Genomic DNA, 24,960 nt, shown 5'->3' with positions numbered 1-24,960 from the left:
TGAGAGTCAACGTTTAAATTTTACAACCCGCAAATATATAATCTTTACGTTGATTCCCGACCTAATCTTATAGCGCATTTGAGCAGGATTTGCAAATCTGCTGTAAGTTTCACCTTTGCCTGCAAATGATCACTATCGTCTTTCTTTCAATGATAAACAGACCATGTACAAATGCCAATTTTCCACCTAATATTTTCAGCAATACCATTTTTTCAAGCATTTTATAATTGAGATATCAATATTTATAAGAACAATACCGATCTCAGTTTAATCAATATGAATTCTGACCCCTAGCCACCCAAAGAGCAAGGCTCCAGTTCGCAATGGCCGCTGTTAAGCCCGTCTCCTCTATGAGCCCCAGGAGATCGAAGAGACAACAAATGCCGTCGCAAAACAACTCTGATGAAAAAGGCGCCCGAATACAGCAAGATGTGCGACGCAGGTGTATGCGTAGGCATTTGTTTGTGAGAGATAGGTCAGATACATATTTTGAAAGTAGATGATTCGGGATTTTGGGCTTTCCTTGCCTCAATTGGTATGCCACGAGCTCCGCTATCCACAGAAGAGCGGCAGCTAATTTTTTTATGTACGCCTACTACCCCAAACCAACTTGTATAACTGTCTAAGATTTGGATAGGGTCAATAAAGGACTAGCCGTCACCTCTAAGTGATGTAACCAAACATTCCGCAGGTGATCACCACATTTAGATTATACCGCCACCTTGGCTTCTGGTTTATGATTGCGATCGAGGGAGAGCCGAGCAGTGACTCGCAGAAATTTGATTAAGCTTTCTAGACTGTCCTCACTCATACTGTACTTTTCATATAAAAGTCGTAATTGCATAAGTCAACAGAAATGCTACGGGTTCCTTCAGGAAAACAAGACAAGGACTAAGATATGAGACTCAATTCTATATGCATAAAAGAGGAAAACAAAGCAAAAAATCTAACAGGTCTCGAGAGTACTCTCTGTGGTAATTAGCATATTTAGGGAGTTGTAGTTGACTACTTGGAGATCAAGTAGGATGGGCAAAAGCTAAAATAATCAATCGTATCTGAAGCACTAACCGCCCTCAGCCCATCACACCCCACTGAATATGTATCTATAGAGTGCGCATTTAATGCCTTTCGTGTTCGACGTGCATCTTCATCATATCTCCTGTGCCTTGATTAAGCGACCATCGATCAATGCACGAATCACTCAATGCACTAATAATTCAATGCACGAATTACTTGAGTGTAGCACTGTTGCCAAATTATAACAGAAGACAAGTCCGGGGAGTTCAGCTAATACTCAACGCGGGCAAAAAAGATGACCGTGGTGACACTTTCACAGAACATTCAACGGTTGTTCGTTTGTAGGAAGATTGCGCAAAATCAGTGTATGTATGGTAGGAAGAGATTGGACATCTGAAAAACCTTCTCCACCGTAAGCAGAGGTCCGTGCATTTACTTCATGTGATAAAGTGCAATCCAGGAATGCCAAGGAGCTGGTAGACAGTGAAGGTCGTGAAGATGATTCTTCTTGCCAGTCTGGCTGGTTTTCGTCCCAAGGCTCCTTTTCTAGGACAAGCACCTGGTCCTAACATGTCGCGACAAAGTCACTGTTACTAGTCGGATACATTGCCCATTACTTGGCAATGTTAGTAATTAGCCTGCTTACCAAAGCAGTAGCCTTTGTTAAATAGCTTTTTGCCCCTATTATGGAATAGACCAGACTTACATGCAAGCTGCAATCCCATTATGAAATGACAACTAGCGGCCTATCGTGGTCGTGAAATAAAAGCACTTAGCGTTGACGGCTCCTAATCATTTCGTCCAGCCAGCTATCGTATGCAAGCGACTACAGTCCACAGTCTCCAATCTGAAGGTATTATTGGTCCAAGACCTTGTCGTAGCTTGGAAGATATGTTACCATTTCAACCCCACTCCGCGAACGCTCTTTGCGACGGGTCTTTCTTCACTTTCTGTTAGTACGAAGTATATGCATTTCTGCCACATCATTACCGCTGAGTCTCAATGGGACATACAGGCGTATACTTGATAGCATACCGACAGAGCTAAAGAATGACGCAATACGCCTCTTACAGTTCCTTGTATAAGAGACCTCTTAAGCTAGCCGAGGCGAAAGAAGTAATAGCTGTGAAAGGCTGTAGCGACAACCGCTCAATTGTTACTAGGCCTGCATGCTGTTTACAACAATCGCGAGGGAAGGAAGCTATCTGTGTGTCGTTCGTCTTGTTTACCCCAGTTAAGGTTACGTTTCATCACGTGACATCCCTTCGGGCATGAGCCCGTTACAATAGCGACGCAAATCGAAAACGAGTTTAAGCTTACTGTCCTAGCTAAGTGACAGTCATCCAGGCCACTGAGAAAGAACTAAATCTTGCCCGTTTAGGCATGTTATAGAAAGTCTATAATTGGTTATATTTTGGGTAATGAATTGAAAAAGTTGTTCGATTGAAAATTGACGATCTCATTTATTTGCGTGAAGTGCAATTATTGATAAACATGCCGCTAGAAGTTGTCCAAATGCCATGGCACCTCTCCAATCCTTTGTTTCGCCTCCCCATATTATCACAACAGACCAGATCATAGCTAGACAGAACTATGTCCACGTAATAAAGCGAGGCAATGTGGAGGCTATGAGCTCAGACTGCCAACCCATCGTAATCTCAAGTCCCCATATTGTTGAGGCTCTCCGGGCCTCAGCATCCGGGGTGCCGCACCACCGTTTGCTAGATAGTAATAGTTACTTCCCCCATTAGCACCTACACCAGAAGACACACAGTTATCACCTCACCTATCGTTCCATCTCGCTACATTACCTGAGTCATCACTTATCTTGTCTGCATGCGTATGTAGTTGTTGACGCCGAGGTAAATTGATTTTTTAAGTCCATGTTAGCGTGTCGATCTATAATAGGATCAATATCGTACGTCAAATCATATATACAGCCCTCTTGAGCCACTTTCTCCAAGATATTCAACCCGTTAGCCTTTCGCGGGTCCCTTACGCAATCTCTTAGGAGGAAAAGCATACCAAGCCTCCCTTTTATTTAAAGAGCTTCATCAGCCTTATCTAAGATGCACTCGCTGTCACTAGCGTACGGTGCCGAACATTTCGTGCTGTGTTGGAATCCCATGCAGCCGTTGTCATATTCATAGTCAACTTCGTTCGGTACGAAGCAATTGTTTGATCGGCTTTTTCGTAGACACCTAGGTAGCATCAGATCCATTTCTGTTTATAAATATACTCATCAACTTCACCTACTTAAGAGAGGACCATCTCTACTGGATATATCTTTCAAAACTCTCCGACCGGACTCGAAATGTCGAAATTGCGTTGCCATTTTCCAACGTGTTGCCCACGGAGCTCGCTGGTTGGAGAGACTTGATTGGATCTCATCTCGGTCATTATAGGAGCATATGTATCCCTCTATATCCGAAAAAGCGTAGGAGGATATGTTCCAGATACTGTATCAGTAAATCTGACAGGAAGATGTAGTTAAAACAATCTTCAAAGATGACCAAATAAGATAGTAATACCCTCGTATGCCCCGGGTCTCTGTGAGAAATCATTTCACCCCTGACCACCTCCGCTACATCCCGAGCGATCGGGCTAAACCGGAGAACTCGAATCCGCAATGATCAGGCTCTTCTGATTCGCATTGTACCTTAGTATCTTTTTCCAGTACGCAGTACAGAGTAATAAACGATCCTATTATTAACCTGGGTGTCTGCTTGCTTTCCTTGACAGATTTCATACTGTTTCGGATAGGTCCTGGGTGTGTCATATACCATGTGATCTCTTGCACAGAAAAAGGAACAGTTTTACCAGGGTTAATATTTTGAGATAATAATTTTCTCACGAAAGAATATTTTTGACTGAGAATTTTAGAACATGTATTTTTAACCCTAGTTTAATTTTACCAGAACAAAATTTTCATCGGTTCTATTTTTCTGTAGCACACAAAAATATGATTCTATAATATTCAGAAGTGAAAAAATTATAACTATCAGAACCTTCGCGCGACTGAATATTCTGTTGGTAGAATATTCACTAGGTGGGGCGCTCGTTGGCGTCTCGGTTGATCGTCAGCGTTTCGCCGAGGCAAGAGGCGCAAAACAAGGGTACACAGGATGCCACGGTTTTCGTACGTGGATACCCCACGTTACACATGGTCTCCCGAACTCCTACGTCCTAGGATGTGCCACGGTTCTCGCACTAGCGAAAATACCCGAAAATACCCACGATGTAGACGATCCTCCGATGTCCTGTTTCCTGAGATAGTCCACGTTTCCTCCTTCGTACGATAGACCACGGGTTTACCTCTTTTCTAGCTATCTTATGCATTCCTGATACTCATGGCTCAGCCGGGCAAAGCCGGGCAACGACTGGGAACAGGTAGCTATACCATCACTAGTGCCTCAAGCTACGCAGACTTGATGGTCGTTTTTCACCAATTCTTCAAAGGGGATAATGGTTTATTTGATCTACATTTATCAGCATGGCAACGAAAGGCAATCACCCACTATTACTAAAAAAAACCCGGCAACGAATTCAAACTCATGATCGTTTCTACACGTTGGAAGTTCCGACCACCTTTCTTCCAAAGTGAGTTGACACTCTCCATTACCTGCTTTCTCGTCCCATTCCTTAGCAGTGTCGAAAATATACCGAAACACTGCCCGGCATCCCAGCACACCGCTGATAGTTCTTGGACTCTGGTGGCCACTCGCTCCGATGGGTACAACACCATTCAAAATTACCTGCACTTGGAACCCTTCTTTCCTCAAGACACTCCACGGCAATTCGAAAATTATTCACAAAGCCTCTTCGTAGTAACTAATTACTTTTGAGGTTCTGTCGCACATTGGAATCAAGGTGCACAATGATGTAGTCGTTGTCTTCTATCGAAAAGCTGCCATCATCAATTCCTTCCTGCAGAAGGTCATACATAATCTCGCCCTGAAAGGTTAAAGAGCTCTTCATTCGGGCGGATATAAAGCCTCCCACGTAATCGCCGTATGTTCACCCGTATCAAAGGCATGCTTTATTAAGCCCCAAAGTATCCCGTCCAAACAGTAATGAAAGATAGGACACTACGGCTTCGGGGTTTCCTTCAAAGCGATCCGATATATTCAGTATCTTGAAAAGACTACATTGCTTTTGTGTTATCCCTTTCTCTAACTTCTCTTTTAATGCTTCGAGCGGGGTGTACCCGTCGATTTCACGAGCAGCCTTCCAGGAGTTGGCGTGGAGGACATTCTCAAGTAGCCATTTCTTACTTAGGGGTTTGATCTCGCAAGCTGTTAGATATAGAAGCGTGGCTTCAGAGTTCGTAACTCGATCCCAGCTAATCTTATCATCGGCATGAGTGACGAAAAAAGCCCTGAGTTCTTCATCTGTCAGTGTAGACATGCATGATACAGTGGCAACACATCACGAAGTCGTTCCATTTTCAGTTCCTTTACATTAGTCCAACAATCTGCTTCATAGAAAACTTCAAGCTCCTCATTTTCGAGATCTTCTGCATTACTTCTTCGTGGGTTAAAATCACACGCCACCGCGAATGCGCGAGACTGATGTTGGAGATCGAACGATAACGCAAAACAGCGAGATGCTCCAATCCGACGAAACCCGCACAATCGCCAAAAGTCAATAGCACCGGATCCATTTCGACCTTTTGTCATTAAGCGTTCTTCTGCGGATTCGTCCACTAACTGCGGCTCGGTATCAGCTGTTAGATATCCAGGACTGACTAGAGCATGTAGAGTCCATGCTCGCTCGAAAGCCGCCTCGGAACCATATATAAGATCTGCGTCTTTGCTATCTGGTTTTTCATGTTGGAGAAACTTTTAGGCCTTTTCCAAAAGTAAAGACACCACTTTTCGTCCGAGTCCTTTCCGACGTAGTTCGAATGCTGTAACATGAAGCTTTTCAAAGCAAAGGGGATTACAGGAGCTTTCTAAATATAATCTAGGCGAATGAAATTTTTCAATCACGAAAAGCCTTTAATGCATGATAAGGCATTTCCCACAGCTCCGTCCAGCCAACTTCTTCTCGTACCGCCAGCAAGGTATCCAGTCAAGATTTTACTTTGTCCTTTTCGCGCCGAAGGTGAGCGGTTACTAAGCCCTGATGATTGGTGAAGGAAAACGTGATAAGCGGTAGATCCACCGTGATAGGACCACGATAGAAGATCACCACGGTATGTCCCACCCGTAGTATGTACTGTATTTAGCCTATGGCCCCGACATTGTTTAGCAGGGCATTGGTTCAAGGAATGCCACTTCCCTTAGTTTGTCGTATTCGCTTCTGCGCCTCCTTCGCCGATAAAGTTTTCACTGCGTCCCTCGAAAGAAGGTCCAAGACCAGACCAAACAGTGGTGATTGCGACAACGTTACAGCGTCAGCAATAACCAGGTTAGGACCCCAAAAGATGGCAAACGAGTGAAGAGGGGGTGGTGGTTTGCAATGACATTATGAAGCACAACAGGCTTAGCCGAGGGGCCACGTCATCTGTTCAGGGTGTTCATGAGTTTCATTCAGGCGAAGGGCTGAAGGGGTAAAGCGGCAAGGACTGACTAAACCCAACGAATCAAAAATAATGGGTGAGCAAAAACATACAACAGCAGGGATTCGCATGTGGTCACCCACCATACTACTAACCTGCCGGCGTGTGGCTTAAGTACGGCTGAGCGGACGGGAAGCCCTGTTCTCCACACCCTATGGTCGTATGTATTACTAGAGTCCAGGAAAGGAAACACAAGAGTGTGGAGGTAAATTTGGTTTCGAATATTACTCACAATTTGGTTGCTATTGCCACGCTGGTTGTTGCGTTCGTTTCCTCGGGCTATACTGGGGGCATCGAGGAAATTGAAGAGCAGTTTGGCATCGGCAGCGAAGTTACCACGTTGGGTGTCTCACTTTTTGTTTTAGGGTTCGCTGTGAGTTCTCTCGAGGAACTCAAGAATTTCTTTAGGCGATTTGCTAATATTCCCAAGGTAGGACCGTTGCTCTGGGCTCCTTTGAGTGAGCTGCCAACAGTCGCTGGTTTGCATGGGTTGCATGGAGTCTTCTAGTTAGGGATGGCAAAATGAAATTTCATACACTTGAAATCTCACAAATATTGGCTGAAATTGAAATGAGATTTTTGAAATTGAAATTCACACTAGTCTGATTAGGCAAATCTAACTTAATATGGAATAGGATTTGCAGATCAAAACTGAAATTGAAATCGATATCTTGAAACCATTTCGAAAAGGGTTGGCCAATTTCGAAATTACATCATCCCTACTTCTAGTCCATGCCCCCAGAGACTTGCATCGATAAAAGTGGGTTACAAAACCAGGTACCATTATTATATGTATTCAAAAGTCGTAATTTGTGCAATCTCAACCTAAGTTTAGCCCATCGTATGACTAGAGTTCAATATCGCTCTGTTCCCCGACAAGGAAGGCTAGATCTGTACAAACCCATAGGCATGCCCATTGGCAAACCCACATTTTTATAGACATGCCCTAACTGCCCATAACCCGCCTATAAGTAGGGCAAATAGTAGTATTATATAAATATATATAAAATATATTTAGAGATTATTAATCAATATATAAGCCATTTAGTATTTAGCTATAATTAAGGTAGTTATTTTAAAATAATCATCGTAATAAGCTAGTAATATATAAAAAAATTATAAAAATTATGTAATGTCTTAGCTAAATAAGCACCTTTGGGCATGCCCATAGGCATGCCCCAAATACCCATGGGTACCCAGCCCATGGGCGGGTTGCAAAATTTCGGCCCATGGGCGGCCCATTGCACAGGTCTAACTATTGGTACCTTCACGTATAGCAAGACTGGCTAATGAGAGGGCGCTACAGTGTTGTGGTAATTATCATATAGAAGAGCATAAGTACAATAGGTGCCTGCTTAATAATATCACCTAGCTTTTGTAATTCAATTGGCGTTGGTTGATTTATTTGTATAAAATATAGTGGTGGTGGGGATGGGTGGCCCTCTAGCACGGGTGGCCCTCCGACCCATGAAACATTTTACTACCAAGAAACCGAGTTCAAAGAATCACGTCACTACATAATTTTGGCAAACATCTTCAAATTCACGTTTTGCATGCATTGCAAAGGAACATAAAGCGCCAGCAAACGCCACTCATTCCCAGTAATACTCAAATTAATAAACAATCTGAGAAAACGCTGGAAGCTCCGCTTTGAAACCAGAGGGCTGTTCCTGATTGATTGAATTTCCAGTTGCTTAATAGTACCATGTCCCGGTGGGTGAGAACTCTTATGGAGCCCTATGTGGTACTAATAATCATCAACGGGCTGGATTTGGAGAACTAGAAGCACAGAAACATACTGAGAAGAAGGAGAGACGGGAGAGAGGGGGGGGGGGGTTCCTGTCCCAGCATTCGAAAATCACTATCTACCATCGTTCCAAGGTATACAGAATTTTGAAGTGAATTTACCTGAATTGAAGCACTGGGTGTGTGTATTATGTACTAGCAATCAATGTCGCTCGACAGTACCTTGATTGCGGGAATTCGGGTTAAACTTTCATCTTGCCCTGCACACAAATTTGAGAATATTCCGACAACGGATCTCGAAGGTGAGTTCTGCGGTTAGTTTTCAGAAGATCGCTGAGGGCATACTTTGCCCTAATGCAGCCTTTTGGTCCTGAACCTGGTTGGCCGGCCTGTGCTGAATAACCGGATGAGCGTTTTGAAAAAAAGGAATTTCATTGCATCCTGACTTGACTTGAACTCCTGTCGAAATTTGTTGGCTTGGATCTCGAGTTTTGAAACCATCTCGGTTGTTGTTTTATGATATTGAGTGATGAACCGAATCCTTTCGGATTGGCGGCAACTTTCTGATATTGTGTGATCTTCTTTTTCAACTCCATTGAAAAAAATTGAAGCAATTAGTCTTCGGGGATTTGAACCATTTCCTCCAACCTCTGCTTAGTCGTACAACACTGCTGCCAAAAGATCATCGGGCAGACAAACAGACAAGCGTTCTCAGCGTGATCCATCTGTTATCGCGGTACCCTGCTCGAGATCTCCGGTAACCCTTTGACGGTGCCTTGTGGACAGGTGCTGACGTTGAGGACAAATTGTCGTCTTTCCCCTTTATCGTACGATCCGAAAGCCTTTCAGACATGGAAACCGAACGCATCCAAAGCGCAACAAATCTAGTAACCGCTGTGTTACAAACAGACTTTTATAGCCCAAGCTGATGAATTTGATCGGAGAACCGCCAATTAGCACAGGAATGTTTATGTTTGATCGTCTTTGGGAGCGAGGGTCAATATAAGCCTCCCTTCCGCGAGGAAGATTTCTTGGACAGGGAAAGGGTATATGAGGGTGTTGTGCCACGAATGGTCGGCCGTAGACTTGAATACTGGCATCTATGCGAGACCTCCGCTATCTTCCCTTCCGCGCCGAGTATGCTTTGAGGAACACATTTATCATGTTCTGGCCCAGAGTTGCCCAGCGAACCTATAAGTATTGCCGAGGTTTTCTCTTGCGGCCTAGGTAGCGAGTCCCTTCCGCAATGACTAGTACCCCATAGTCAACGGGGCTGCTCGTACTTGGGGAAACTCTCCGCAGTGGCCTATTTTGAAGCAGGTCACAGGTTTTAAAGGCCTTTAAAGTCAGATTCCTGCGTGCTCTCACTCTAGCTATTCGGCAATACTTCGCATATGAAGGTTGGGTACTTTCCTGATCAAAAATTTGTCGAGTAAGGGAAAATCACAGAGTCTCACGTGGTCGTGTGCTTCGACCCGGTAAGGCTGACATGGTGCCGTCCTCCAGTCGACAATCTTGAGAGTCAGGTTCGGGGGTGTCTTTCTCGGAGCAGGTGTGGCTTTGGCCCCGGAAAATGATGTAGGATGGCATTTCTCGACGTCGCATAGTCTTTCCAGAATCCAGCTGTCGTCGCGCAACACCACCAGAGCGTGTTGCACATGTCGCCAGGCCAGCCATCCAGGACCAGCTTCACTGGAACTGTCGTCTTGGTGTTCCAGAGGTGAGATTTTAAGCGGCACTGCATGTGACTGCGAGTCAAGCAAACAAGGAGGATTGTAGTTTCTCTCGAAATCGAATGGAAGTGAAAATATGAGGCATTTTTAAGTCAAAGTTGTTCTTGTTGTCTGAGGCAGGTGACTCGGAGAGACTAAAAAGAAGGCAAGTGCGATTTGTTCTTTCGAGGAAAGAACGTTGTACCATGCCACCAACTGGCGATCCCTATGCACTTATACACTTTGTACAGCGAAAATCACTCACAGGTCGGTGACGCTTCTGCCAACTGGCCAATGGGGCCGTGAATTTTGCTTGAGTTGCTTCCTACTAATAAGCACTTTAACTATATTTAGTTGAAGATAGCGTCCACATACCCTAGGGCCCCCGCCCGCCGGACGTTAAATAATACCAATACCACGTTGTGTAACTTGAACCTTTACTACTACCGAAATTGTTAGAAAACGCAAAGAAAATTGAGAGATTTAGTGCGCCAAGGATCAGTGCGTCAGGAGTATTTAACGCATTATATAGGATTCGTATATTAATATTAGCTGACAATCAATTTGGAATTAATCACGTTTGAGACTGTACCATTCTGGCAAACAACTCTAGAATACATTTTTATGAAATAAAAAGACCCAGGATACACTTTTCGCCCCACCGGAATTACATAAATTATTCAGTTTACCAGTGACAAACAAATCAAGCAAATGCCGAAGAAATAGCTTTAAAAACAAAAGGTCCATACTTCATCCCCATCCAACCCACAACGCCAAGCACTGGCACCACAAAGGCACCCAGCTTCAAAAAGGCGGCAGTAACATGCGGCTGCAGCTTTTCCTGAACCATAGCCTGGAATTTCTCCGGCTCATTGCGATCCGGATACTCCTCTTTGGGAACAGGAACTCCCAGGAAGGGGCATATCTTGGACCAATCTAGTCCGTCTTCGAGTCGAATCACGCAGAGTTGGTCGGCTGGAACAGTCTCCTTGACCATATTGATACTGATTAATCTTAGAGTTAGCACTAAGTCTTCTCAATCTCACGTCATGAATATCCGCGTCAACTTACTAGTCCACATAATATTCTCTCAGCAGTCGCTCGTTATCCGCTTCTCCGGGAAGCGTACTACCCGACCAAGCACCATAAACTGTAACATTGAGCGAGAAAAAGATGCTCAGAAATTCATTGAAGTGCTTCAGAACACCCATGGGGAGCGAGTGCGCCATTTGGACCATTACCCCCGCGGTATTGTTTACGGACTTCGCCCATTTCGCTGGGCTTCGTTCTGTCAGAATAAATTTGACGTCTGGGTCGGCCGCGTACGCCTTGATGGCATCTTTGCCGATGAAGCTTGCTACCTCGACGATACACTTTTCATAGACCCGGTTTTGTTAGTGAAGTGATTTTATTATGGTTGGATCCTTTGAATGTGCTTTGTGGAAAGAAAGAAAGAGGGAATAAAATTGAAAAGGCACCTGTGTCCACTTACATCATAGTCTCCCAACCACCGATCGAAATCTGGTTTCTCGAATTTCCGCTTCCCCGAGAAGCGGTTGTGCTGCGCAGTGACGGCATCTTGTAGAGTCTTCATGTGCGGTGTTCCTTGTACGACACAGCATTCGTACATGTGGTACGGGTTGTATCCGAGAATTTTCATTGCGCGGTAGAGGCCGAGGGTACCGGTTCTGATTTCGAAAGTTCCCAATTAGCATCTTGGGTTTCCCCCAAAATTGCATTGCATTCTCAATTCGCCCAAGAGAAGAGATACTTACCGGCTTGCACTTGCGACGACAACTTTCATTTTCTTCACCTCTGCCGGCATGGGCAATTTATCCACGTTACGGGACATGTTTATTTCGATAGATTGGAGCTCGGAGAGTCGTATTGTTTCGTATCGTATAATATAATAAAGTAGTAGACTTTATGCTACCCTGCAACTAGGTACGAAAAATAGTATGGAATGATCTGCGGATAGCTCTGACGTGCTCCCAGGGTCCGATGAGTTGAGCGCTTAAGCTCCCCTTTTGTATTCCGACCCGCGTAAGGCTGATTTGAAAGCAAAACAACGTGGCCATGGTCTTTCGATCAGCATACGCTCCATCCTTTGAAACTCTGTACTCAGCCTCATTTAACTTCCATGTGCACTTTCCCGAAACCGCAAAAGTCTCCACCAGCGCTGTAAAACGCGCGGACTGTAAGTCTCTTAGTAATCCATTTTACCCAACGGCAAATCCAATGAGAAGCGCCGAGTGGAGCCTTTAACGCTTTGCGCATAAGCTTACCATGTGTGCGGGTGTGCGCTATAACGGAAAGGGAAAATAATCGGGCGGCTGAAAAGCGTCGCGGTGTCTTTGGGGAAGAGTGGGAGAAATGATTGGGGGCTTTTCTTTGCTGTGCTGGTTGGGCGCGCCATGTGTAGAGATTGGATGTGGCCTTTTCGGGGAAATAGCGAGGTCATTTAACTTTCAGCCGCGAAGTTTCGTTCTGCGTCTATTACACTCCGTGGGGGGCGATTGGGGGCGGTTTGAATCCTCGAATAAGTGGCCTTACATGTGGTCATCCTCTCAACAGTCAAATATACTAGCAAATTGGTGGCCATGTTCGAATCGCTGGCGGAAATTAGAAGACTTGATAACTCAAGTTCGGACGGTGATCATTTTTCGTGATGTGATTCACGATTCAGTCTGTCCTACCAGACGAGGCATCGCTAGGGTTATCGGCGCCCCGAGACCTTAGCATTGACCGCTTGAAAATTGGCAGACTGCATAAGGCGTAAGGGCCCAGGGGTGATCGCCGCTTGTTGACAGGTCATGGCACTCGCTACGTGCCAGCGTTCAGACCACTCGGAGACTGCGGCGGGTGGCCTTAACAGCAGGATGAATTTGAGCTTCTTAATTACAGAGGTCCAAGCAGGCACTGTCGCTCGATTTATTTCTAGAAAATCCAGCAAAAAATACTCCTTTTTCATTCTTCAACCTTGGAAGCGACGTCTGAGATACATATAACACTGCAATATTTCGCTAGAGCAAGAGTGAACGAGATATCTATTCCAAGGTTCAAGTTGTCACTTTACTTGTAGTAGTCGAACTCGGGAGCAATGGAAATATCTCCACGTCGTACTGGTTGCTCTGATTGGTGATCTTCAATTCACGAATCGAGCGGGTGATGGGTACTATTGAACACGCATGATACAGGTAGTATGCTACTTCTGTACACATTTCCCCCAACATACCGAACGAATTGCGCTTTAAAATGCTTTGAATGTATTGAGACAAGTAAGACCTTAGTTTAGCCTACCCCCGGGGAGGCCCCTGACGAGGTTTAGGGCCACCGCGCGCCCGCCGGACGTAAAATATCACCACCACCCAAGATGTCGAATCTTATATACACTAATTGTACATATCACGGTTATTGAGATGCCAGGGACGGTGAGGTGTCCATTTTAGGGAGATGGAGTTGCATTTAAGGTCGCAGTAACATTTTCTGCACTCTTTTTCTCTCTAGGATTATTCACCTCCGTCTAGGTCTATCGTTGCTATGACCTCATTACGTTTCAATCCTCGCAAGCCTCCAACGGCCATTGCCGTAAGTTTTCCATCCGCATATTCAGAAAACTTAAGAGGACCAGAAGGCAAAGACTCTTGTGGTGAGTTCCATGACAGACGATCGCGAATATTTTCGTCCAGCACTGGAAGCGATCCGTGATCAAAATCAAAGTCTCCTCCAAAAGAAGTGGGAATATCGGCAGCATCAATATTCTCCTTCAGAGCGTCAAAAACCTCATGACTACCCAATACCTCGATTTTCTCAGCGGTGTTGGGATCGATCCATTTCTTGAGGTACTTCCAGACCGTCGCGAAATATGAAGGCGCATTGCAAACCTATTACTGGTCAGAATATGCTCCATTCCGAAGTAAATACTCTTTCTCAAGACTTACAAAAACTTTCAAAATTGTTTCCGGGTAACATGTCGAGAGAAGCCAGCTTATCTCTTGAGCGAATGATTTCAGGTTCCAACCTTGTTTCAAACCAAGACCAGATGCATCAACAAGGTAAATCGAGCTCGAGACTGGCGTAGATGAATTCGACCGATCGGTCATTATGGTGCAAAGTGGAAGGACGAATCGAATCGAGACTGTCATGAAAGACGGACGCCATTTGCAGCATATCAGGCTTTGGGGAGTCTTCCCGTCTCATTTTTCGATGAGCTCTAGCCGGCAGAGCTACGACTTTCCTCCCACGAATTCAAAGCGCCCTTGTCAAGCCTAGAAATATCAAAATAACAGATTGGAAGCCCACGGTTTTGCCGTAGTCTAATCTTACTCGAAGGATACTAGTACTTTCAATGGTTATCTTACTCTATGCTTAGTACTTCGACAACTTTCGCATACTTTCTGCTTTGTACCCTCCGATTTCCCCTGCGTTTGAAGAACCCTTCTCCATGATGGCCATTCGGTCTGGACTAAAGCTGCTGGATACAGAGGGACTGGATAGAATGATGAATGTGATGTGTGCTCTGGAAGAGGAACTAGATGGCTATCTACTAAATACATGTAACGTTATGGTGACGGGATGACTCAGCACCGGAGCCTGAGCCCTCAGGTCTCAACAAAAGCCGTCTACGTCAGTGGGAACTCCAGGTCCAGTGACCTCCAGGCTGTGTTGAAATGCATCCCCCCCCCCTCATTCCCGCCCAAATTATTCACGCTTCGTCTTTTTTTTGTGAAATTTAAAAAGGCGGCCCACAACACGTTTTTTATGATTTACGATCGCGTGGGCTTCTAATGGATGATTTCACAGAACAGACCCTCTGCGACCATGAAGCAGACCGTCAAACTCGCGAGGTTTATCGTTACTTCCAGCCAGCAAATCCAGCAGCGCTAAATGCAACTTGGCCCCCTGTGGAACATTCGGCAACTTCAATCGACATATCTTCAATAGCAAATTCTACAAATTTTGTTGATTCAGTTGTGGATGAAGAGGAGGTTCCTGGGACGACCTCGATTGATGACAGCCCTCTGTACAGCCCAAATACGACTTTGACATCTCTTGCACAGCTAGCAGCTCTGCGCCTGAATGCGCAACGTGCTATAATCACGTAATTTTATTCCTTATCCAAATAGAACCTTGGTCTGACTTATGTCTCTCAGAATCTTGAACCGCGACTCTCAGTTCGTATTAGCTGAAGCCACGAGAACGACCAACGTGGGAAGCTCGACATTATTTGGTGACACGGGAGACAACCTCTTTGCTGGAACATCCACACTATCAAGTACTTGGAATATTTGTCAGGTTAGACTAGACCTATGGACGTTGTCATTTACCAAACACTCTCCTGATCCCGATCTATTTCAAATAGGAAACAGTCAATCTGCGGTCGGATGAACAACATGATGGAACATATTCTTTTCTGATCGTCAATGACCTTGAACGTGAGGAGCGCTTCCGGAAACTGCCCTTCGTACAAGACCAGCCACACTCCCGTTTTTATGCCGGCACGCCTCTGACGAGCGATAGCAACATCAATCTGGGATGCTTGTTTATACTGGATCCTGAACCCCGTGAAGGGCTGGATGATGCCGAAAAGGATATTCTTGGGACCGTGGCAGCGACTGTCATGGAATATTTGCAGATGAGTCGCCAGGCCGTCGAAGGACGGCGCGCCTTGCGATTATCGCAGGGCCTCCGTCTTTTTGTGGACGGAAATTCCAGTTTCGCCCAGAATGTTCCCGTCTCGCGCTCGAACAGCTCAAGCTACAGCTCGGATGCATCGCCGTATCGTACCACCAGTCGATCTACGAGCTCTCTAACCAGGGGATCTAATCCCCACGCAACAGAGTTTGACAGCGATAATGCGCCTCTTAAAGATGGCGACCTACGATCTTCGAGTCGACTTTCGGCTGAGGAGTCGGACACTGGCATATCGGCTAGCCCAGCTCCATCATCGCAAAGCTCGAGACAAGGCGACAACGGATCGATGGTGTCGAGCAACGCCGATTGGCTTTTTCAGCGGGCTGCGAACCTCTTACGACAAGGTTTGGACCTTGACGGTGCCGGCGGTGTGATGCTCTTGGAGACTGACGATGGCTCGCCCGACGGCAGCCCCCATAGCCATTCCTCTTTCGCTGATAAGAATACCCCTGGGCCGGTTCTTGCTCTGTCGACTAGAGAGGATCCGTTCTCATATCGGACGGACTCTGAGATATCGCATCCAGCTGTCAAACTCGACAATGCTTTTCTAAATCAATTATCTCGCCGCTATCCCAAAGGTCGACTCTGGTCATTTCATCGTGACGGGACTCTGTCTACTTCAGATGAAGAGCAATCAGTCGGGGCCACTCGGAAATATAATGAAGCATCTAGGACCTTAGAAGCCAACAAACTGAAGGGTTACTTCCCCGACGCCAGTCAAGTCATGTTTGTTCCATTGTGGAATGCTACCAATCTGCGGTGGCTTGCAGGCTGTTTCTCCTGGACCCCCCCAGTCGACACGAGTTTTCAGTCGGGCCGTTGATCTGAGCTCAATGTTTGGCTTCGCTTCTTCCGTGATGACCGAATACAGCCGTATGGAATCAGCGGTCGCAGACCGCCAAAAGGGTGATTTTATAAGCAGCATATCCCATGAACTGCGCAGCCCATTACATGGCGTTTTAGCAGCCGTCGAATTCTTGGGGTCTACTCAATTGGACGAATTTCAAGACTCTCTTCTCGAGACAGTGAATGCATGTGGTCGGACTCTCTTGGATACGATGAACCAGGTTTTGGATTTCAGCAAAATATTGTCCTTGGAAAGGCAGAAGAAGAGGCACAAACGCAGAAAGGATCCCTGGAGGCTAAAAGCCCCAGATCGGCTGCCAGCGCGGATGGATCCATTTATTTCAACCAACGTTGCGATTTTGACAGAGGAAGTTGTGGATAGTGTGTGCTTGGGGCATTCCAACATCCAAAAATCAACAACGACAACAAACCATCCCATTGGCGAGTCACATACTGCATCATTCACCTCATCTACATCACCCACAAAGAACATCCAAGCTTGCACCAATTCAGGTGTGGAGGTCATTGTCAATATTAGTGATAATGACTGGTTTTACAATGTCCAGCCCGGCTCAATGAGGCGTTTAATCATGAATCTCCTCGGAAACTCACTGAAATATACCAAAAGGGGCCAGATATCTGTTTCAATCCAGGCGACCGATAACTCAAAGGGCCGCTCTCGGCGCCAAGGCCTTGAGGACGTAGTGACGTTGACCGTTTCAGATACAGGTAAGGGCATCTCAAATGAGTTTCTTCAGACACGTCTATACACCCCATTCGCGCAGGAAGACACACTTTCAGTAGGCACTGGCCTCGGTCTATCCATTGTTCGCGAAATTGTGAGAACGCTCAATGGAAACATCAGAATAAGAAGTCGAGTCGGCGAAGGCACCACTGTCAAGGTGACAATTCCCCCTCGAGCGTCCAGTAGGGGAAAAAAGCCGGTCATCGACGCCTGGTGTGGAGAAGCCGGAACAGGAGCCAATTACAGCGCCCTCTCAACTGCGTCAGCTGGACTTGACCGAGAAGAGTGCGGCCATATGGGGGATAGATCTTTCCCATCTTCGCGAGTATTCTTTCTGGTCTTCAATTGCCCACTATATTACAGACTGGTATGGCTTGAGGCTAGTGCCCTGGTCCGCCAATGAGCCTATCGATCTTTTACTTGCAAACGAAAGTGATCTGTCTGCAGAAGGATTTCCGCATTTGCACTCCGCATTTCCACGAATGCTTATATTTCGAAACTGCATAGGCAGCTCGAGCGATATTAGAACACAATGGCCGCACATTGCTGATTCTATGGTGGTCATTCGGCGACCATGTGGCCCACAGAATCTTGCCAGGGAATCTTAAATTGCCTTTATCCAAAGCCAGCACACTCGACATCACCTGCCCCGTGTTCGAATCCTTCTGAACAAAAGCTTGTGCACCTTGAACGAAAACGACCCTCAGATACGACTCCCTCAACTGGGAGCTCCGCGACGACGTCGTCTGAAAGGCTTGACACACAGGGTACTCGATCATCTGATCCCATGCCATGTTCCAACTACGGCCTGGATCCTGCGAATCGTAATACTTCTGGCCAATCTCCAGATACAGAAGGTTCCCTTCACCTCGCATCTGGAAGCGACTCTTCCAGCCCTGAAGCACCTTCTTCCATTTCCTCCACCTCCTCCACCTCCTTGCCCAGGGACTCGGGTCATATGGACGCCTCATCTAGAGCCCAAAGCAATCCTCGGGTACTGCTGGTTGATGACAATGACATTAACCTTCGGCTTATAAGGGCTTTCATGAAAAAATGTGATATCACGGCTGTAGATACAGCACAGAATGGCAGAGAAGCCGTCATCCTATTTGAACAGATGTTGCTGGGGTATGATCTCGTTTTCATGGACATGTCTATGCCCGTGATGAACGGGTTCGAAGCAACTCGCGCCATACGTGCGATTGAAAAAGAGCGGGATGGCTGCATTCCAGCCAAGATTATCGCTTTTACTGGACTCAGTAGCTCGCGCGACGAGTCTCAAGCATTGGACTCAGGGGTGAACATATTCCTTACCAAACCTGTTCCGTTTAAGGAAGTATTGCGACTGCTCGAAGATTGGGAAATTGGACTACCAGTGCCAAGATAAATCTCCTCTTACATGCGAGTTTGGCACAGGTTTATGGGAAGGTCGGGGAAACTTCATATCCTTCGTTTCGAGGGCTTGGGCTTGGAATAGCCAAGAGGGAATACCCATCGGCTGGTGGGTAACAATGAATTTACACATCCGGCAAGCTTTGTCAGGAAACAAACAAAACATGTCGCTCTCGTACTTACAGCCAAGGCGTCAAATTCGATATTGGCCCTACTATTGGCAGTATAATATTGCCTGGCTTTCGCGCGCCCTTGAGTTGCTGACCCTGGATGCAGGCCTCGTACTCAGAAGTAAATCCCGAGAGAATTGTGATCCGTCACAATGCCTGGTTAAAGGAATAATATACCCTTCGTGGGGATTCTCACTAACGGAATGCTTATTCAAGTTCAATTCAGATAACCACAATGATTGGAATTACATCCAGCTCTAACAGAAAATTTGCGGGAGAAACTTGAACCTTGGAACCATGGCACTGTCGACAAAATCGCTAACTACTACTAGCAGTGAATCAGGTTTACGCTTCTACAAGGAGAGATGGTATAGTTTGTTCATCCCATGCCAGCGGATTATCTATAGATCAACCTACTCTAGTCACGGTAGAGCCCAGCTTCAGTATCAATTAAGAATTCGAAGTTCGATCAATGATTCAAAACATTTCCATGCTAGTAGTAGTTATGTGATGGGTTGTATGGTATGGTTATACTAGTATATACTAGTTAGTAGTACTGCGGTACTTTGTTTAGTATGGGAAGGTGCATACTGGAGGAAGTACCTTCGCGGTTGTGCCTGCCCTTCAGGCTTCTTCCCCTCGACCTCGCGGAGTCTTCTCTTCGACTTCTCTTCGACAACTCCTCTCCTCCATTCCAAGTTCCCTTCTACACATCTCTGCATCTGTTTATCTTACATCTCAATTTCATTCTGTTTCCTCTCAACATGCGAATCTCGATTTCCCGTATCGTGGGACTTTCCCTTTTGGCAGGATGCGCGGCTGCCTCTGTCCCCAACGTCGAAATCAAGGCATGTTATTCCTTTGCTTTATATTACATTGGATCGTTGGATATGTTAGATTCTGACATTGGCATCTGATCCCTCATAGGGCTCGAAGTTCTTTTATTCCAACAACGACACTCAATTGTGAGCTCCGCGTCCCTCGAATTCCTGACTCTTTGCTCAAGCACTTTTCACCAGCTTCATTCGAGGCATTGCCTATCAGGGTGAGTGAGAGTCGTATCACCCTCTCACCTTTTGGAGTCAATTCTAATCCCGAGTGGATAGAGAACTACAGCGGTGGGGGCGCCAAGGGAACCGGCGAGACCAGCAAAGAAATCTACATCGACCCCTTGGCGAACGGCGATCAATGTCAGCGCGATATCGTCTACCTCCAGCAATTGCGCACTAACCTCATCCGTACCTATGCCATCGACCCATCCAAGAACCATGATGATTGCATGCAGAAGCTTGCCGATGCTGGAATCTATGTCATCAGTGACCTCTCCTCTCCGGACGAGTCGATTAAAGCGGATGAACCCTCGTGGAATTTCGATCAATACATCCGGTACACATCTGTCATAGATTCTCTGCACAATTACGACAATGTTATAGGGTTCTTTGCTGGAAACGAGGTTGTCAACCAGCCTAACCAGACAGCCTCGGTTGCCTTTGTCAAAGCCGCAGCGCGAGACATGAAGGCATACATCAAGAAGAAGAATTACCGCAAATCTCTGGGAATCGGCTACGCGGCAACAGATCGGCAGGATATCCGCCAGGACATGTCGGCCTACCTGAATTGTGGAGACCAGGACAGTGCCATTGACTTCTACGGTTACAACATCTACGAATGGTGCGGTGACAAGACTTTCTCCTCGTCTGGTTACGAAGAGCGAACCGATCAGTACAGGAACTACTCCATCCCGATATTTTTCTCTGAGTACGGATGTGTCACCAGCGGTCCCCGAAGCTTCCAAGATATCCCTGTCTTGTACAGTGACAAAATGAACGATGTTTGGAGCGGCGGAATTGTCTACATGTACTTTGATGTTAGTGGAGGTGAAGGTTATGGCCTCGTCTCTGCATCGGGCAGCTCCGCAACCCCCGGAATCGACTTCGCGTCACTTTCAAAGCAAATCCAAAGCGCGACCGCAACTGGCGTCAACAAGGCTAGCTACAGTCCCTCCAATTCCGCGCAGGAATGCCCGACCGCCAACGTCAATTGGCTGGCGCAATCGAGTCCGCTACCTCCGTCTCCCAACGGTGACTTTTGTGACTGCTTGATGGGAACCTTCGAATGTGTCGTCAAAGATGCCGTGGACCTTAAGGATTATCACACGCTTTTCGGCCTGGTCTGTGGCTTCGGGAATGGTATTTGCGATGACATAGCTCATAACGCTACGACCGGTCATTATGGCGCCTCTAGCGCTTGCAGCCCCAAGGAACAGCTTTCCTTGGTCATAAACAACTATTATCTGAGCCAGAACAAGACAGAGAACGCTTGCAACTTCGATGGTCAGGCACAGATCCACGAACCGTTTGGCACTCCGAAGGACTGCAACTCCCTCATCGGACAGGTGGGGGGCACTGCAACTGTCAGTGCTGGAGGGACTGGCGCAACATCTACCTCCAAAGGTGCCGCTGCCCATATGGTGAACCCGGCTGCTGTCATTGTTGGTGGCTGGCTTGGTCTGGGCTCTTTGGCTGCTGCAATTCTGATCGGCTCCCTTATGGTAATTTTGTGAACCTTTCAAAAGTGATGGCTATGAGTTTTGTTACAAATATCTTCGTGTCATTCATTTGAAGTCTCTTCGACTTCCTAATCGAAGTATACATTATCTCAACACCGAGGCATCGCTTAGAGATAGTTCATAGAGAAGCCTTAGTTTGACAACTTTTACATATAGGAAACTAGGACTTTACTCCGAGCTATTTCTGGGCAAGTGATATAAGACATGGCGATTTAGTCAAGTCGTCATTTTCACTAGCAGAATAGCCGTTCTTTGTTCGTTCATTTGCTCGCTTAGTTTCACCCGACTGACCAAGGCCTTGTTCTCGTTCAAAAATAGCATTTGTCTCTGCAGTAATTCCAGCTTCGCGCCTTGGCTTCCATTTTATCGCCAATGAGCTCCATTCGTCGATATCGCGGGGATGCACATTCGACCAGTTTGGATCCGGTGATGCAATCTATTTTGACACACCGGAAAACTGACATTTTCCTTACTTATGAGCGCATTTAGAGAAGTTTTATCTCTCTGTGCTCTTGTGTTTCCTCCAGTGGAGTTGGAGAACGAGCCTCTTGAAATGCAATTAACTCGTAAATGCTGTAGCGTTTAACCTTTCGCTGCCCCTCATTTTTGCGAGCTCCGAGTTCTCAGGATAATTAATGCCATATAATTTCTTTGGCCAATCAATGTCCTCTTATAGTAAGCCTCAATCGAGTCTACAGTGTATGGCTGCTTACCTGCATGGTCAGACTCTTTGTCGGTCAAGCTAGCATGTATGTCGTTTGAATGTCGCAATTCGATGTCTATGAACCATCGCTGTAAATATAAAGTCAACTCCCATCTCGTATTCAATACCTGAATTGCATTAGCTGTGAATAATTCTCTATTGAGGTCTATCAAAATAAACATGCCCCTTCCATCTGATCCCGTAACCGTTGACGTCGGCGCCCAACTCGTCGACACACTTCATAAATTCTTTGGTCCTCACCCAGGTTTCAGACCAGGTATGGGATATAGCCCAAATACACCTGTACACAATTCAATCTAACAAGAAATTAGCGCATGCAAAGGGCATCCTCCTAGAAGGATCATTCACCCCAACCCCAGAGCATCAGCCCTATCATCAGCCCCACACTTCCAACGCAAGACGCCCATCTTAGCCCGCTTCTCAAGCTCAACAGGTCTCCCAGAATTACCAGACACCGATCCGAACGGGAACCCGCGAGGCCTGGCAATAAGATTTGTTCTCGCCGAATCACCTCGACGTGTCCACACCGATATAATCACCCACTCGACACCCTTTTTTCCCGCAAAAGACGGACCCGATGCCCTGGCCTTTTTCAAGGCCTTGGCAAATGGCTCGATAGTAGAGCATTTAGCGGCCTTCCCCTCAGCGAAAGCATTCGTCGAAGCGCCCAAACCATTTCCAGTCAGTTTTGCGACGGAGAATTACTACGGCGTGAATGCCTTCAAACTCATCGCTGCCGATGGGACGGTTACGTTCATTCGGTATCGAATCGTGCCCCGGGTGGTGCGGCACATCTCGAGAGCGGACAGGTGGAGGGTTTAGGAGCGGGTTATCTTTATGAGCAGATTCGGGATGCACTTCCTCTAGCACCAGCTTTTGATCTTGTGGCGCAGATTGCGGAGGAGGGGGATGTTACGGATAATTGTACTGTTCGTTGGCCGGAGAGTAGGAAGATTGTTACCCTGGGTACGATTAGTCTTGAATCGGTGAAGGATGATAATGCTGCGGAGCAAAAGAGGGTCATTTTTGATCCTGTGCCTCGAGTGCAGGGTGTTGAGTCTTCGGATGATCCGCTTATTGATGTGCGTGCTGCGCTTTATTTGATTAGTGGGAGGGAGAGGCGGGCTGCTTAGTTTATTGTTTTTGGTTACGATGTTGGTGTCTTTCCTTTTCTGATATAACGTTAACGTGAAATGAAATCCAAATTAGCACGTTGAAGGGCTGAATTATTTTTGTAGCCTGCGCCAGTTGCATGTTATCATCTGCTTTATCCCGGTGGGAACCAAAATATCGCTGCAGTTCCATGCAGTGACCTTGGAAATCTTTCATTAGATGGATGCATCTGACGCAAGGGGTGGACGATCTTCCGACACATCCATTCCTTCCACCCGCGGCACCCTCAGAATCAAAATTTTCTCGCGGACAAATTTCGTATGATCAAACACAACCATGACTGTTCTACCGGAGCCCTCCGACTGGTATCGAGACCAGGTGGTCTTTCTTACAGGAGCCACTGGTAACCTGGGCGGCTGCTTGCTATACAAGCTTGCCGTTCAACTACCGACGAGTAAAATATATGTGCTATGTCGAGGCTCGATGCGCGATGCAATGACAAAATGGGAAGCGTCCATGCCAGAACAAATCGAAGATATTCTCGATACGGGCAAAGTCCAATGTTTAACTGGAGATATCACTCAGCCTAAACTGGGGCTTACCTCGGACGAGCTGGAGATTTTACAGAAAGAGGTTACAGTGGTGATGCATTCGGCCGCGAAGCTTTCTTTCTTCCAAAACCTCGCCGAGTCAGTTCGAGTCAATTGTGTGCCCGTTGTGGAGCTTGCACGTCTCCTGAGTTCCTTCAACAGGATTAAAGCCTTTCTGCATATTTCTACTGTTTCGACCCAAAGCTTTTTACCCGGAGGAGTTGTACTTGAAAATGCAAATAAATCTTCACCCGATGAAGAGCCAGCTGAGAAACAACTTGAAGATATACTGTCTACTGGCCATTCTCCACATGCCGAGAATTTTCTTGCGCCGTACTCGCAGTCGAAATATCTGGCCGAGCAGATCCTTCTCGGCATGGAGACTACCTTCAAGTTCCCTATTCTCATCGTCCGACCGACAAATATAGGGCCAGCTATTCAACATCCCTATTCATGTTACGGACCAGAAGGGGCTATTCCAGTCCACACATTCTTCCAGCTTCTCTTCGAAGGAGGCGAGCGTCGGAAACTTGGTGATCTGGATTCACTGCCACAAGATCTAATCGTCGACGAGATCCCAGTGGATATTGCTGCTAATGCCTGCCTGTTTCATCTGGCCATCGGGTCGACAGGAATTGTACAAGCGGGTGCCCAGCTGTATGTACCGACCACTTTTGGGCAATTCATCGCGCAGCTGCGGAAATACGCGCCTCGGAAGTTGGTCGAGAAAGCGGCTCATGTTAGGGTGAAGAGGAACGTTCATTTTGCGAATCATGCAAATGATATCATTCACCATGTTTCTCGGGGTTGGGAGATTGATTGCACGCGAACAAATGACCTCAAGCATACGGATGGCCCCATTGGGCTGTCTTTGGCTGGCCATGACTTCGAGTCGTTTGTTCGGAGACGAATTACAAGACAGGCGCGAAGCCTCGAATCGTGGATAGATAATTTCGATAAGGATTAACATGAGTTTAACTGTATTGAACTATTGAATATGTTGTCCCAAGAAATCTGGCCATTGCATCTACTACGCCGTACCGCGCTATTCCTATACCCAAACATATTCATGGCTCTGC

General features: G+C 46.4%; 8 protein-coding genes across 8 annotated transcripts; 5 read left to right on the top strand and 3 right to left on the bottom strand.

Annotated features, from left to right (window-relative positions):
• Positions 1-9,769: 9,769 nt before the first annotated feature.
• Positions 9,770-10,003, bottom strand: N7509_012671 (uncharacterized protein; the record flags this gene model as incomplete). Its single annotated transcript, XM_056637308.1, has 1 exon — positions 9,770-10,003. The coding sequence occupies one exon, from the start codon at positions 10,001-10,003 to the stop codon at positions 9,770-9,772; it is 234 nt and encodes a 77-aa protein (XP_056483338.1).
• A 738-nt stretch (positions 10,004-10,741) lies between these two features.
• N7509_012670 (sulfotransferase family protein) lies at positions 10,742-11,890 on the bottom strand (the record flags this gene model as incomplete). Its single annotated transcript, XM_056637307.1, has 4 exons — positions 10,742-11,042; positions 11,110-11,411; positions 11,531-11,726; positions 11,814-11,890. The coding sequence occupies 4 exons, from the start codon at positions 11,888-11,890 to the stop codon at positions 10,742-10,744; spliced, it is 876 nt and encodes a 291-aa protein (XP_056483337.1).
• Positions 11,891-13,547: 1,657 nt separating this feature from the next.
• Positions 13,548-14,183, bottom strand: N7509_012669 (SEC14 family lipid-binding protein; the record flags this gene model as incomplete). Its single annotated transcript, XM_056637306.1, has 2 exons — positions 13,548-13,922; positions 13,980-14,183. The coding sequence occupies 2 exons, from the start codon at positions 14,181-14,183 to the stop codon at positions 13,548-13,550; spliced, it is 579 nt and encodes a 192-aa protein (XP_056483336.1).
• Positions 14,184-14,825: 642 nt separating this feature from the next.
• N7509_012668 (GAF domain-containing sensor histidine kinase) lies at positions 14,826-17,726 on the top strand (the record flags this gene model as incomplete). The annotated part of the gene is made up of 4 exons (XM_056637305.1): positions 14,826-15,139; positions 15,192-15,333; positions 15,401-16,453; positions 16,503-17,726. The coding sequence occupies 4 exons, from the start codon at positions 14,826-14,828 to the stop codon at positions 17,724-17,726; spliced, it is 2,733 nt and encodes a 910-aa protein (XP_056483335.1).
• A 171-nt stretch (positions 17,727-17,897) lies between these two features.
• N7509_012667 (response regulator) lies at positions 17,898-18,710 on the top strand (the record flags this gene model as incomplete). Its single annotated transcript, XM_056637304.1, has 1 exon — positions 17,898-18,710. The coding sequence occupies one exon, from the start codon at positions 17,898-17,900 to the stop codon at positions 18,708-18,710; it is 813 nt and encodes a 270-aa protein (XP_056483334.1).
• Positions 18,711-19,649: 939 nt separating this feature from the next.
• N7509_012666 (glycoside hydrolase family 72 protein) lies at positions 19,650-21,448 on the top strand (the record flags this gene model as incomplete). Its single annotated transcript, XM_056637303.1, has 4 exons — positions 19,650-19,673; positions 19,813-19,850; positions 19,905-19,930; positions 19,992-21,448. 4 exons carry the CDS (start codon positions 19,650-19,652, stop codon positions 21,446-21,448), a joined length of 1,545 nt encoding a protein of 514 aa, XP_056483333.1.
• Positions 21,449-22,337: 889 nt separating this feature from the next.
• Positions 22,338-23,311, top strand: N7509_012665 (heme-dependent catalase; the record flags this gene model as incomplete). Its single annotated transcript, XM_056637302.1, has 3 exons — positions 22,338-22,434; positions 22,591-22,961; positions 23,024-23,311. 3 exons carry the CDS (start codon positions 22,338-22,340, stop codon positions 23,309-23,311), a joined length of 756 nt encoding a protein of 251 aa, XP_056483332.1.
• Positions 23,312-23,627: 316 nt separating this feature from the next.
• On the top strand, positions 23,628-24,848 carry N7509_012664 (male sterility protein-domain-containing protein; the record flags this gene model as incomplete). The annotated part of the gene is made up of 1 exon (XM_056637301.1): positions 23,628-24,848. The coding sequence occupies one exon, from the start codon at positions 23,628-23,630 to the stop codon at positions 24,846-24,848; it is 1,221 nt and encodes a 406-aa protein (XP_056483331.1).
• Positions 24,849-24,960: the final 112 nt, after the last annotated feature.

Source organism: Penicillium cosmopolitanum, assembly GCF_028827165.1.
Source record: "Penicillium cosmopolitanum strain IBT 29677 chromosome Unknown utg000011l:1.0-3548175.0:1.0-3550911.0, whole genome shotgun sequence".
NCBI lineage: Eukaryota > Fungi > Ascomycota > Eurotiomycetes > Eurotiales > Aspergillaceae > Penicillium > Penicillium cosmopolitanum.
This window is presented reverse-complemented; position numbering and strand designations above follow the sequence as displayed.